The 15,117-nt window shown below is 31.6% G+C and overlaps 1 protein-coding gene across 6 annotated transcripts in view; it reads left to right on the top strand.

Moving 5' to 3' along the window:
• The window catches only part of RALYL (RALY RNA binding protein like), an 888,236-nt gene that overhangs the window by 415,588 nt on the left and 457,531 nt on the right, over positions 1-15,117 (top strand). For all 6 annotated transcript variants that reach the window (XM_074208457.1, XM_074208459.1, XM_074208458.1 and 3 more), the window contains one exon: positions 4,525-4,803. In XM_074208457.1, the coding sequence (XP_074064558.1) occupies positions 4,525-4,803 (279 nt within the window). The remainder of the gene's footprint in view (positions 1-4,524; positions 4,804-15,117) is intronic.

Raw genomic sequence — 15,117 nt, 5'->3', positions numbered from 1 at the left:
CAATGATACTGGAGTAATCCCAGGAGTCCTTAGAAGCCCTTAGTTAAAAATATTTTGATGCTGTCCAATTGAACCTTGCTTAAGTGACAATGGTTTTAAATGCCCAGGAAATGAAACTTCAGGCTTATCTTTATTAAATTTACAAGGCTGAAGTCACTTACTAATGTAACCATGATAAAATTGTGCTATTAATAATTAATTACCTTTTGAAATAAAGTATTTCAGATCATAATTTTTAGAATGGATATAGAAAATTCAACTGGTATTCTACCATTTATCTGCTATTTATTGATGTTCAGCAGTGAATTAATTGGGTCCTTATTGATGCCTCCATTGATGCCAACATTTTATTTACTTAGATGTAATTATTAGTGCCTTAACACATCAGAACTTTATTATATGCATCTCTAAGTACTTCTGTAAGTATTTACTGAAATAAACACAATTTAGCAAATGTAAAAAATGCTACAATTTGGATATGGTAGAATATAAAGCATTTTATAAAAAGTATTTTTTTTAGATTTGGAAACTAATAAATTGATCAAAACACAAAATAGCCTTGAGTCTTGGTGAATCAGCTTTTGCAAGAGTTAGGGATAAAAATAAAGTGACAGGGGTGGACAATGCTATGAATAATATAGTTTCTAGAATATCTGATACATTAATTTAACTGTATTTGTTCAATGACCAGAGATTTGACAAAATACCAAAGGAATTGAAATTGATTCATATGCATGCTTTTTTCTCTCAATATATTCTAAGTGTAAGATACAAAACAGTTTTAGCTGAATATAAGTTCAAAAATTCTCATACAAGCAGCTTGTCAAGGGATTAATTGTATCCAAATGAAACACAAAACCTCATTTGGAGGCATATGTGGATGTTTTGCTTTAGCAATATTCATTTAGTGAGGTTAAGTGAACAGACCATCCAGAAGATACAGTAGATAAAAAAGGGAAATTCTAAGAAGGAAATGGCAAAGTCTTCGAAACTAAATGAACCTATACCTTGATGTTTGGGGATTAGATGCAAAAATGACAACACTAAGGAAAATTGAAAACTACTTGGGAAATTATGCTTCACTTATGAAAAAAAAGGACAAAAGTATGTAGACTGTATTATAGCTTCATATTTTGATATCTTATATACTTCCTTAAAAAGTAGGGGCAGCTAGATTGCACAGTGAATAGAGATCAACCCTGGAGTCAGAAGGACCTGAGTTCAAATTTGAGTTTCAGACACTCAATAATTAGCCTAGCTGTGTGACCTTGGGTGAGTCATTTAACTGCATTGCCTTGCCAATAAAAAAAAAGTAGATTGTAAGGAATTTGATAATCACTAAACAATACATTCCCCCCCACACATACACACATATACAAGCACTTGGAAACAGATATTAATAGGCAGAAAGTTACTAGTTGTGGTATCAGATTTAGAACTTGAAAGTATTTTTAATGTTGAATTTGGACCTTCTTACGAGGAAACTGCCAATCAAAAGATTACTTGTCCTAGGTTGCACAGATAAAAAAGGGCAGAACTTGCATTTGACACCCAAATTCAATCCACTTTTAATTGTGCCAACAGTAGTCTTCAAAATCAGCTTTGTTTTATCATACTATCAACTGGTTAGAGCAAAGATAAAAATAAATATAATTTTGAAGAAAAAAGATATAAAAACAATGCAATTTCAGAAGCTCTAACCCAAAATCTTTAAGGAAAATCTTGATGACTTGCTAGCAATCAGTTTTAGAAAGTTTAATTGTTGGGCAGAAGTCATAGCCATATAGAAATCAAAAAGTAAACTCTTATTTTCTTTACCTAGAACATAGATTTGGAAACAATAATAATATTAGATAAGATTACAAAGGTAGATGACCAAAGGCTAACATGACCTAATAAAATCAAAGAAAATGATATATGGAAAATATAAAATAAATTCTTGTGATTATAAAGTATACTTGTGATTATAAAGTAATTGTTATGTTATTAATCAATGTATCTATTTAACAGGTAACTGTAGTCAATATGCTTGACTGGGGAGCTAGGTGGCACAGTAGATAGAGTACTGATCTTGGAATCAGGAGAACAGAAGTTCGAATCCAGCTTCAGACACTATCTTACTAGCTGTATAACCTTGGGCAAGTCACTTAATCCTGATTGTCTTGCATCCAGGGCCATCTTCAGTCGTCCTGATTCATATCTGGTCACTGGACCCAGATGACTCTGGAGGAGAAAGTGAGCATGGTGATTTAGCATAGCACCTCCTCAAAACCAATTCATGTGCTTGTCGTGGCATCACCTCCCTGAAGTCATAGTCTTCTTTGAGAATGAAGGACAAACATTATACTTGACACCTTGAAGATTCATTGTAATTCCCAAGTTCTCCATTTCTTGTCCCTGCTTCTTACTGAAGTACTTGCCACTGAGAATGCTTTCAACATTGATAGTTTCATATGAGTCATTCAATGAAACACGTGGCCTATGTCTCTCTACTATGGGACTTTTGGATTACTTACAATTTCCATTCCTCCAAAATTATAGTGTTTCCTGATTTTTACTCTTACAGAATTACATAGAGAATTTTTTCATTGTTCAGATTTGTATAAATAGTGATGTTGATACCTTTCAGAAACTAAAAGAATGATAGCTAGGTCAGAATATTTGAATATTCTTCATGGAGGATTGATGGAAATAAATGAGGAACATTATACAACATTAAGATCAAAAGGTTTGTTATTTGCATTGACGTAAAGCGTACACATATTAATAATAAATTGTAAACCCAAAGTATTAAATATCCCAAATGATGTTTACATTTATTAACTGAATGAATAAGTTATCAAGTTAATAATAGAATGCAGTCATTTTAATAGTATTTGTCACTTTCTTATTCTTACGAGGTTTTCTTGGCAAAGATATTGGAATGGATTGCCATTTTCTTCTCCAGGTAATTTTACAGATGAGTAAACTGAGTAAAAATGGTCAAATGACTTGCCCAGGGTCACACAGTGAGTGAATGTCAGATTTTAACTCAGGAAGATCTTCCAGACTCTATGCCCAGCACTTCATTCATTGTGCTATCTTAGAATATGCCAGATTCATATTCTTAAACAGATTTTATCTACTAGATATATTTTAAATTGTCCATATGTGATTGATTAATGCAGAATTTAAAATAAATATATGTAACCTCTACATTTTTAATTAAATCATTTGTTAATCATTCAAAAGTTTTATATTTTTCTTTATAATTTAGTTAACCATCTTATTTGATCTTTTAAAAACAATATTATTCAAAATAACTGTAAGCTGCTTGATATTAAAATTTTTGTCTGTTTCCGTTTTGGATCATTAACAACTAATAACTGTTACTTAACTTCTGTCCTTCATAGATAATGATTATTATTAACATTGTGGGAAATGTAATTTCCACTGATGCTTATAAACAAAAGTAATATGCCATTCTTATAGTCTGATCTTTATTTTAACTTATCTTATAATTTTCTTATCTGTAGAAGAAAATTCATTCTCAGACTGCAACTACTCAATGAAACCTAAAAAGTTTTATAATATATGAATCTAAATCTTTGTTTAAAAGTCAATATCTAAGGGGGCGGCTAGGTGGAGCAATTTAAAAATCAATAGCTAAGGAGGCAGCTAGATGGCGCAGTGGCTAAAGCACCGGCCCTGGAGTCAGGAGTACCTGGTTTCAAATCCTGTCTCAGACACTTAATAATTACCTAGCTGTGTGGCCTTGGGCAAGCCACTTAACCCCTGGTTGCCTTGCAAAAAAAGCCTAAAAAAATTAAATTAAATAAAAATCAATATCTAAGTCTGAATTAGAGATAATTCAATTAGAAATCTCTTAAAAATGAATTTCTAGGGGCAGCTAGGTGGAGCAGTAGATAGAGCACCAGCCCTGGAATCAGGACTTGAGTTCAAATTTGACCTCAGACACTTAATTACCTAGCTATGTGACCTTAGGCAAGTCATTTAATGCCACTGCTTTACAAAAAAAAATAAATTTCTATAGAATACTCTTAAAATTGGCTTATAGATTATCTATAACTTTATTCTTCTGTATGTATATCTACACACTTATTTTCTATACATGTTCCTGCATTTAAATACAATTTTTGGAACTATAACAAACATGTGTAAAATATATATACATATGTGTTCATGTATGTATTTTAGAAATTATATAACACTTTTAGATTTGGGTTTATCTTAAAAGATTTATTATTGTGTTTAGTAGCATAGGAATGGGACACATGATTCCAATGGCATTGGGAAATTCTGCATGAATATATTTCCTCTACCAATGCACTTTTTCCCATTCTTTGAACTTTATATACTTAAAGTGACTTGTCCAGGATCACTTGACTAAAAGGTGTCAGAAATGGGAATTAAACCAACTATTTCTGCCTTTGAGGATAGCTGTCTAGACACAGTGCATTTCTGTTTTGAACAATTGGTAAATAACACATGTAATCAATATGAATCATTTATTCTTTTTTTAAGGTTTAAAACAGCGTGAGACAACCATGACGGGGAAAACACAGACCAGCAATGTCACTAATAAGAATGATCCCAAGTCCATCAATTCCCGCGTTTTCATTGGCAATTTGAACACAGCCATTGTCAAAAAAGGTGACATAGAAGCCATCTTTGCAAAGTATGGAAAAATAGTCGGATGCTCAGTGCATAAAGGTTATGCATTTGTACAGTATATGAGTGAACGACATGCTAGGGCTGCAGTGGCAGGAGAAAATGCCAGGATCATTGCAGGTCAACCTCTTGGTAAGTTAACTCTGGGTTATTATGTGTGTATGCCAATTTCTGTGGACACAGAGATTTAATCTTATTATTTAAGTACCCTAAGAAGAATACATAAATGCCAAAGGTACCCTCTTCCTTCTCTGACCTTCTCTGGCACTTTTTATCTGTACTACAGTTTAGCACTTGATTTTATAGTAAGGATATCTTGCGCAGCATACCCCTCACTATAATAAACATAATTGTACAACTCATGCCACCTATCACTTGGTTGGTTGTTGTGGTTCTCTTTGATACGGTAGGACTGGTAATAGTATCTTATCTTTCTATTAATTGAATAATGTACAGAAATCTCTTCTGAGCAGGCTGCCAATTCTTTTTGGGGAATAATTTCTGCATCAATGGCTTCTATCATATACCTCACTAACTACTAGTATAAAGTGATAGGTAAATAGTGAAAACTCATAATTTGTTTTTTGTCTTAACTTGGTCCTTCTCTTCAAGGATATCATGCAGCACATAGAAGGATACATGAGTAAATAATAGATTTGGATATGGGTTGTGATTTATTCTGATTTCCTTTGTACTGGAATTGACTGCCAAAAAGAGGTGAAATCTCTAAAAATAGAAGCATGGTCTACTATTATCTAGCATATCCTTGATCTTTATATACTGTAGGCTATTAATGTTTATGTTATAGAGCTAAAATTAATCAATAATCAACCCAAAAGTCATTATTAAGTAATTGATTACCATGTTCTAGGTACTGTGTTATATTCTTGCAAGAAAAAATAATAATCACTAATCTCAAGGCATTCATATTTTACTGGGGGAGATAGACTTCTATGACTATATGGGGAATAAATGAAAAGTGGTTAAATGAAATGTAGTTGGTGAGTGAAAGTAACAAGGGAATTAGGAAAGCATTTGCATAAAAAGGGATGCTTGAGCTGTGTATTGAAGGTAATGAAGAATTTATGAAACAAAAGTGACAAGGGAGTACATTATAGACAGGGGAGAGAGCTAGTATAAAGGCAAAGACATTAAAAATGGGTTGCTGCATAAGGGAAACGCAAAAAAAAATTTAGCTATATCACAATGTATGGAGATAGAGAATAATATAAAATTTTGCTGTAAAATTGGTTGGGAACAGATTGTGATGGGTTTTAAAAATTAAACAGAGGAATTGATATTTTATCCTAGAAGTAGTAGAGAGCCATTGGAAACAGGAGAGTGGCATGGTCTAATTTTCACTTAAAGAAATTTACTTTGATAGTTATGTGAAGAATGGTTTGAAGTGAGGAGAGATTTGAAGGCAATAAGATCTTGAACTAAAGTTGTGAGAAGAGAGTTGTAAGAAGAGAGAAAGGATCAGATGCTAGAAATGCTGTAGTGGTAAAAAAGGCAAGGATTGACAATTTTGAGGATTTATGGAATGAGGAATAGTGAGAGGATGACAATATTACCAAAGTTACTTACTTGGGATTCTAGAAGAATGGTGGTTCCTTAACAGAAAAAAAGGAAATTTGGTATAGAGATAGATTGTGAGGAGAAAAAGAGCACCATTTCAGACCTGAGTTTGAGATCTATCTTGGATATCTTGCTCAAAATGCCCAAGATAAAATTGGTAATGTGGGACTGGAGTTTAAAAATAAGGTAACATAAGGAATGACCTTTTTAAGGACACATGGAGGTTGTAGAAAGGAAAAAAAAGGTTCAAATTAAAAAGACTGAGAATGAAGTATTCTGAAAAAAGCAAATATATACAATGTTTACAGGATTTTAAAGAGAAAGAACAATTAGATGAAATTTTATGATTAAAATTAGATCTGGGAGAAGAGATGAGAAAATATGGTTCCCTTATTTTGTTGGAGGAATGAACTATAAATATGTAGTGCTGCTTTTGCTATAATAAGCATCATTTACTGTACTTTTGAAAAAATTTACCCACTACAAGGAAAGTTTCATTGGAGAGGAGCTATACAGGCACATATTTGGAAATTATTATTGTATATATAAAAAATATTAATAAAAATTACAAAATATATAAAATTAGGATAGCTTGAACTAAGTTAAGTCAGTGATCACATCAATCAATATCAAAGATGTTTTCTCCATATTAAGTGCAGCATCCAAATCTTGAAAAAATAATTAGATTTGTTACATTTTAGACAATACATCTTAATCTTCTTGAAAAACATTAAAAGGTAACATTGATAGGATAAAATTAGGGAAAAATTTTGATAGCAAGCACAAAAACTTCTGAGATATAGCAATCAAAAGTTTGTAAGCAAAACACCTGAAAAATATTATGAAGAAGGATGGAGGAATATTTTGAGCAATATTGCATCATCAAATGGGAATGAAAAGCAAGTTGTGGAAGCTTTGGTGAGAAACCTTATCTTGCCAGAACAACCCTATGGCATTTATGAATACAACTAGAATAAATAAAACAAAGGAACAAAAGTATGAAAATATGTACAATTTTTTCTTCATAACATTTTCTTCCTTTAATAATAATGGATCAGCAATATATGAACTCTCTAGCATATGCCCCTCATGGTCTACATGAAAAATCTGAAATGAAATTTTAAAAGGCCAAAATATTAAAAAAAATATATGGGATAAATAAAGTATATTCATCTGTGCTGGATTCCACAAACTGGAGTGTATCAAAAGATTTATACTCAAAACATTACAGAGACACTTGAAACAAATTTTGACCTGATTACTGAAAAAAAAAGTGATTGAAAAAAATATCCCTCTCTATTAACTGATGTTTCTAGTTTCCAAATGTTAAAAGATTTTCCTATATACGTCAAGGCATCCAGCTTTCTGAAAATGAAATTTTGTAATTCGCCATCTTTATTATCATGTGCTGACCAAAAAGGGAAGAGAAGAGAAGATCTCATTGTGTTTATTTTCCTGGACTATAAGAATTTGATTTAATAGAACAAATGTTTTCTTAAAGGCTTTCTTCTCATGATGTATTTCTTATACATATGTGAAATACAATATTCCTTAAAGCTATGAAAATAGTTTTAATGATCATCTTGCCAATATCAAGAAGAAAGAAAAATAAATAAGGAGTTTCGTGTTTCCAGAAGGTCTTTACATATATTATTGAGGGTAGCTAATTCAAAGTCCACCTGGAACAGAGGGTCTCTATAAAAAGTAATAGTCATCTTTCATATTAATGTTATGCATGAAGTATACATAAATAGGCATATGTCTATTTCTTAGATGTGTCTGCTTCTGGTCTACATATGTCTACGTACTTATACATCAAGCAAACACTGTAGAATCTCACAAATGAAATTCAAACTCGCTCAGAAGCATTCAGTCTAACTATTCAGATCAAAAGAAAAGAAAGAAAAGAAAATAGCTCTCCTCCAAACTATAATATGAAGTTGAATGGACGGCACCAAAAGTTCATCTATCAGTACAGATATTTTAAGCAGACTTTTCAGAAGGACAATTAAATATACTGTGAATTAAAGGAAAGATTGAGAGTGATCTAGATTGGTTTTGATAAATTGTTTGGTGCTTTAAGTGACCCCAAAACACTTTCTAGAGTAATGGGTTACTTTTAATATCAGGCTTCTTCCAAATGCTCTATGGTTACAAATCAATCAATCAGTCTTATCAGCAAGTATTTATTCAATGTCTACTATATGCTTAATATTGCAATTCAGATCTTCTGAGTTCAAGAGACCTGCCAGCCTTCCACCTAAACATAGCTAGAATTAAAAATGGGCACATCGGTCTTGACTCAGTTCTTAATTTATAAATATATCATAAAGTTGGTGTCTAGATGGTAAAAGATAAAATATCATCATCTAATGTTTTTTCCTCAAAGTTTGAGTATTTTAGTATCTTCAGTTGTAAGTTATGAAGGATAACATTCATTACTTGACTTATTCTGAATTTGAGGAAATAGAAATTTTATTTTTTGCAAAATTAATTTTGAGCTAAAAACAAAAATGTAAATAAAAAGACACATTTTATAACTTAATGAGTCATAGACCATTCTTTTAAGGTATTTTTCTCTCATATATCTTTTTTGAGTCAGTGACCTTTTAGAAATGATCTAAGAATTAAGGAAGAAATATCCAAATCATATTTTTCAAAATCCTAACCTAACTAAAGGATCAAAGAAAGAATATATTAAACCCAACTCACTAAGATTAGTGAAGAGCCCAACTAAAATTTTACCTCTTAAAAGGTGTTATTTCTCTTTCATCTACTTTCTTGTATTGAGTCTTGATAGTGTTCTTGGGTCACTTTTCAGAGCACAATACATTAATTACATTCCTAGTTGAATCTGATTCAAGGACATTACTCCTTCAATTAAGATCCACTCCTTTACTACTTCAAGTCAGGTTGAGTGTCTTTTTATACAAAACAAGCACTCATCTTTTCAAACTATACATATTACTGAAAAAGTCATATCTGTTCTTTATGCCTTACAGGTTGTCTAAAGAAAAAAACCACATCTAAAAATGAGATCTATAATAGGAAATCCAAGTCCAAAGCCAGATATTTTAGTATCAAAGTGATCACCCACTTCAATCTCTTATGTAATCAACCTCTGGCTTTTTTAAATGATATGAGCCAGGCATAAGGAGTTAAGCTTGCTCCTTGAGCATTTCTTGTCTTATTTGACCTTCAAGCTAACCCCTTCAGATATCCTGAAAATTTCTATCATATTTAGGATATGATATGGGCTGATCATATGTCAGATACATTTATACTTAATATAGAATTAACTTCTTATTATTTATACTATACTTATACTGGAATTCTATAAAATTCAGAATTGGGATAAATAATCTTGTTTAACTTGTTTCTGGGCAGGAATAACCTCTTCAACATAAACCATTCCCACCTTAATTAAATAAACTTTGTTCAGTATGTCTCTATTTCTCATTAAGTCCAACTTTTTAATTTCATTAACTTTATCATTTGCTTTTCTTCTCCTTCCTGTATTCCATGGAAAGGGAAAAAAGGAGAATATGACAAATTTAACCATGTATTTGATTGCTCAGCTTTTATAAGACCCTTTGTGTATATATTATCTTTTTGTGTGTACATTTCTAGGGAATAGAATGAACATTGAACAAAATTTCATGTAGGAAAAAAATTGTGTGGTAATTCACACAATTGATAATGGAAGTATGGTGGCTACTTTGGAGAAAATAAGAAGAAAGAAAAATAAATATATTTTCATATTAGTCAAATTAAAGATGTAGATTATTTTTTTCTAATATAGAATACAAAACTTTCACAGAAGTCATAATTTTGACGGTGAATTTTGAATATGTAGACATCTGTTAGAAGGGATTTTGCTCTAAAAGTAGAGCATATGATATATTCTTAACTGTGTTCAAAATTTCCTCTCCCAGAAAATATATGAAACAACAAGGGACTTAATTACAAAGAAAATATAGCTGGTGATGTGGAAATGATGTGAACACTGACAGAATATAATCCTGTCATCTAAAAAACCTTAATAATCAATTGGGAGAATGCTGGAAATATTCATGTTTGTGTCCTAGAATTTAGCAACTCATATTTGCAAAAAATATAGATAATTGTAGGTTTGATTCAATGATCCAAGAATCTCAAGAACGTAGCCTAAAAGTCAATGGAGCCTTTCAACAGTCACGTTCTAAATATTCAAGTCCAAATGATATTGATGAGGAGGCAAAACAATGAGTCTGTTGTAGCTCTCCAGGGAAATCTGATATAATCAGATTTTATAAGTTGTGCAAAAATCAAAAGAGGCACAAATAATAAAGGGACAGCCAATGTGGTGAATTATCTTATATCTTAGTTTATAAAAATGATTAAAATAAAAAAGGCGAGGGGAAGAGTACAGTCAGATGAAGGTAAATGAACAAGTCAGGAACAATATGATTGCTTTGGGGAAAAGTTGTATAAGATTAACAAATCAGTGAATGAGTGATCATAGTCCTAAAGTATCAATTACTGGATTGGTGTCAGACCTATCTATAATGGCATATTACAGGGATCTCTTATTGGACCTATCTTGTTTTAGGATTTTTATTAATGATGCATAAAATATAGAAAAATCAATAGCAGCTTTTAAATGACATAAAGTTGACATAGATTAAAAATGAATAATTACACACATAATCTGAAGTTTTTCAAGAGACTTGAAACAGGGTATTGAATCTAAAAAGATATAATTTCACAAACATAAATGCAAAGTCCCATATTTAGATTTTAATAAATCAACTTGAATTTGGAAAAAATACATTTACAAATAGCACATATCAAGCAAAAGAGTTTTAGCTGGTTTTAGTCTCAGTGTAAATAATATCTAAATAATATATAAAAGCAGCATTAATTAAAATATCATTAGAGATTATAATATCACTGTACTTTCCCTTCCTTGGCATATATTAAAGTATAATAATCAATTCTTGGTATCTTAATATAAAAGAGACATTGACAATCTTTTTCATATGCAGAGAGGTACAATCAGAATACTGTAGAGAACAGAAATCATGTTAAATGAGAAATGGCTTCAAGAACTTAGTATCTTTAGCCTAGAGTGGGTGCTGTGGATGACACAGAGTTTAGATTAACCACAACCCTAGCCTTCAAGAAGGTTATTGTCTTTGCAATGCGTTAAAAAACACATTTCAACACAGAAGGTTTTCAGACTTTATATATTTTTGTTGCTTCTAGAAGAACCTTCTGTTCTACACATCATGACCACCATAATGATCATTTTTCTGTACTTCTTAGAGAATATGCTACTTCTATTGACCAGATTGGAATTTACAATAAAAGCCCATAGAGACATGGATATGAAGGAAATGCATGTCTTCAACTGAAATCTAATGGTGGAGGGACAGTTAGGTGACACAGTAGATAGATCACCCACCTTGGAGTCAGGAGGACTTGAGTCCAAATTCAGCCTTAGACACAATAATTGCCTTAGGCAAGTCACTCTTAACCCTATTATCTTAAATAAATAAATAAATAAAAATTTTAAATAGCTAATTGGAATTAAGGACAAGGTGATAGATGAGTAAGGAGACATATTTTGTCAAAGGAACTTCTCTTGTGTATTTTCATACATGTGGACCATTTTTCCTACCTAAATATATGCCTAACACTGTTTTATATTAAATTGATTTTGAGAATTAGTATTAGTATAAGAAACCATATGCATTTTGACAATAAGCTCCTCAAAGATAGGGACTATCTTTTTTCTTTCTTTGTATCTCCCCAGTTCCTGGCACACAATAGGTACTTAAGAAATACTAACTGTACTAGACTGTGCTGTTGTTGATTTTTTGTGCTTCATTCTCAAAGAAGACCATGACATCAGGGAAGTGATGCCAAGACAAACACATGAATTAGATTTAAATGAGAAGGTGCTGTGCTAAGTCACCAGCCTCATTTTCTCCTGAAGAGTCATCTGGATCAAGTGACTGAATATCAATCAGGACCACTGGAGATGACCCTGGATAGAAAGCAATCAGATTAACTGATTTGCCCAGGGTCACACAACTAGTAAGTATCCAGTGTCTGAGACAGATTTGAACTCATGTTCTCTTGACTCCAGGATTGATGCTCTATCCACTGCACAAAGAAATCAGGTCATAGTTCAAGTCCTGTGCTTACTCTTTGTAGAACCATCATTCATGTTTTCTGCTTACCTTATAAGATTTGGGGAAGGCCTAAATTCAATCATTTATACAAAGCATTTTGTAAATCTTAAAATGAAATAAAAATTTCAGTTATTGTTATCTGTCTACCTGACATTTTTTACATAGATGATCAAGGGATTTCATTGACTTCTTAACTTTCTGAAATTCATATATTACAATATATTGTACAACTTAAAGTATCAATATAGAAGCCCTTAATTGCTGAGGTAGAGAAACAGCAAAGTTACAATAATTTTCTAACATTTCAGAGATTATTTTTGAATATATTTTGAATATAACATATCAAATTAAAAATCTATAAGACTAAATCCAATTCCTAGTTATTTTTAATTATATTTTCATGTCAATTACTAATTGAATAATAAGAAATGTGATTACTGCTTTTATTGAATTTGAATTTTAGATGTTGATATAAATATTTGATTTCTATAATGAAAATCTCTAGAAAATGCATTTTATTGCCTTTTTTCAATCTCATTATGTAAGCTTGGACACAAATTGAAGAAATATTAAGTAAATCACAAGATATTTTTGTAATATGAGGACACAGGAATAAGATGTCCTTTACCCTAAAATGAATTAAGTGAAGGTCTGAGATGTAGTCTAGACAGAAATGTTCTTTTTATGCATATACCAATTATACTGGGCTGATTATACTGTGATGCTGTGAATGTACATTTGCAATGTCTTTCATCATTCCCATATTATGCCATTGTTAACTGACCTGTGAAAGACTGAAGGTAAGCTGCAATTTATATACTTAACAATTCAGAATATATAATGGCAATGACAAACGGTACATAAAATAGTTCCTAGAAATAGTTGTCATTGATCATGAAGTCTACACTTCATCATACAGAGTTTAAAAATTACAAAGAAAATTATGCAAAGAAGTATTCGTTTGAAATTTTTTTCCTGATAAATAAGGACTTGAAGTTTCCATTTACATAGTGGTGATATAGCACTTATTAGACAGTCAGAAAATCAGTCATTTTTCATTTATTTTATGCCTACCTTGTTTCAGGCTAAGTTCTGAGGATACAAAAAGTGGCAAAAGATAGTTATTGCTCTCAAAGAGTCTAATGGGAGAGAGAATATATAAATAATTATAGAAACAAGTTACCTATACAGGATAATTTGCAAACAATAAATAAGGGGGCACTAGAATTAAGAAGAATTAAGAAAGACTTCCTGTAGAAGGCATTTTAGCTACTCCATAAACAGGGACAGGGATGCCAGGAGGCAGAGATGAGAAGAAAGAGCATTCTAGATATGGAACATAGCCAATGAAAATACCCAGCTGGGAGCATATTCATGAAGAGCTGTTAACGTTTCATTGGAAAACAAGATAGACTTGGGACAAGTTATTTTTAAAAATCATACTTATTTATTTGTCTTTCCACTCCACACATTTCCCTATTTGTAAAAGATCAAGAATCTCAATACAATGTTCTAGATTTATTTTTTGTGACAAAGAAAAAAGTGCTTTTTCTAAACTCATGATTATTCAGGTTGTGCCTGTGAAGGCTAATCAGAATTAAACTGACCTAGTATGGGTCATTTATTTGAAAAACAAATAACAAAACAACAACTTATGCATGAAAATAACAATTCCTTAAACACAGTAACTAAAAAGTGATTATTGCCTCAGGAAGAATTTTTCAGTGCATTATTAATTCATTCAGCAATATTTCTTGAGTGGCTGGTGGGTTTAGAAGAATTAACTGCAAGAGCTATGGCAGATACATTACAAGGTAAGACACTGTGATATTTGATACTGCAAACTTTGCTGACTACTGTAAAGTTTGCAATCTACTTATGGAGTATATATAAAGCAGTATGAAACAGCTAGGGGGGAAAAAAGCAAGGATGTTAGAGAACAAACTCAATTTGATATGCTTAATTTTAGGAATAATCATCATAATTGGGAGCTTATCAAGGATGGATCCTATAGGAAGTGATAAATTTTTATTATGAGAGATAGGAAATGAGGAAAAAAGGATGAAAAGAGAAGTTAAAAAGAGGAGAGAGAGAGAAGATTTGATTTTTGGTTCACTTTGCTTCTGATTTAATAGGCAAACTCCAGATAGTACCCCAGGAGATTCATGACTCTAGTTTGAGATAGTAAATGTTAGCAAGCTCACAGAATGTAAACTCTAACAGGCACCTTAGAGACATCTAGAGACACCTTAGAGACACATTTTACAGATGAGAAAGCAGAAGGCCTGAGAGGTAAAGTGTCTTGTCTGAGGTTATATAAGTAGTAATTAATATTTGTGTTTCTGCATATTGAAATATTATGTAGAAAGATTATAGTAATAAGATACTGTTTGAAATAAAGTTGAAGAAAAAATTCCTAGACATTTTTTAAATAGTCTTGGTTACCCATCACTATTTCTTTTTGTTACCAATTTCCAGTTACTTTTATATAAGGTAGTCAATCTTCTATTAATCTTCTAATGATACCTTTAACTTCCAGACTTTTTCTTCTTCTGGAAGAGACTCTGCTCAAATGTAAACCTACTACCTGTGAACACTTTCCTCTGCCTTTAGCCTAATCGTCTTTTAATGACCTAACATATCTTATGAGAGAGAGGAACAAGTTGCCCTCCATTAGTTGATCAATTTT

The sequence above is a fragment of the Macrotis lagotis genome, chromosome X (assembly GCF_037893015.1).
Source record: "Macrotis lagotis isolate mMagLag1 chromosome X, bilby.v1.9.chrom.fasta, whole genome shotgun sequence".
In the NCBI taxonomy this organism is placed as follows: domain Eukaryota; kingdom Metazoa; phylum Chordata; class Mammalia; order Peramelemorphia; family Peramelidae; genus Macrotis; species Macrotis lagotis.
The sequence above is the reverse complement of the archived record's forward strand: the minus strand, read 5'-3'. Positions and strand labels throughout refer to the sequence as shown.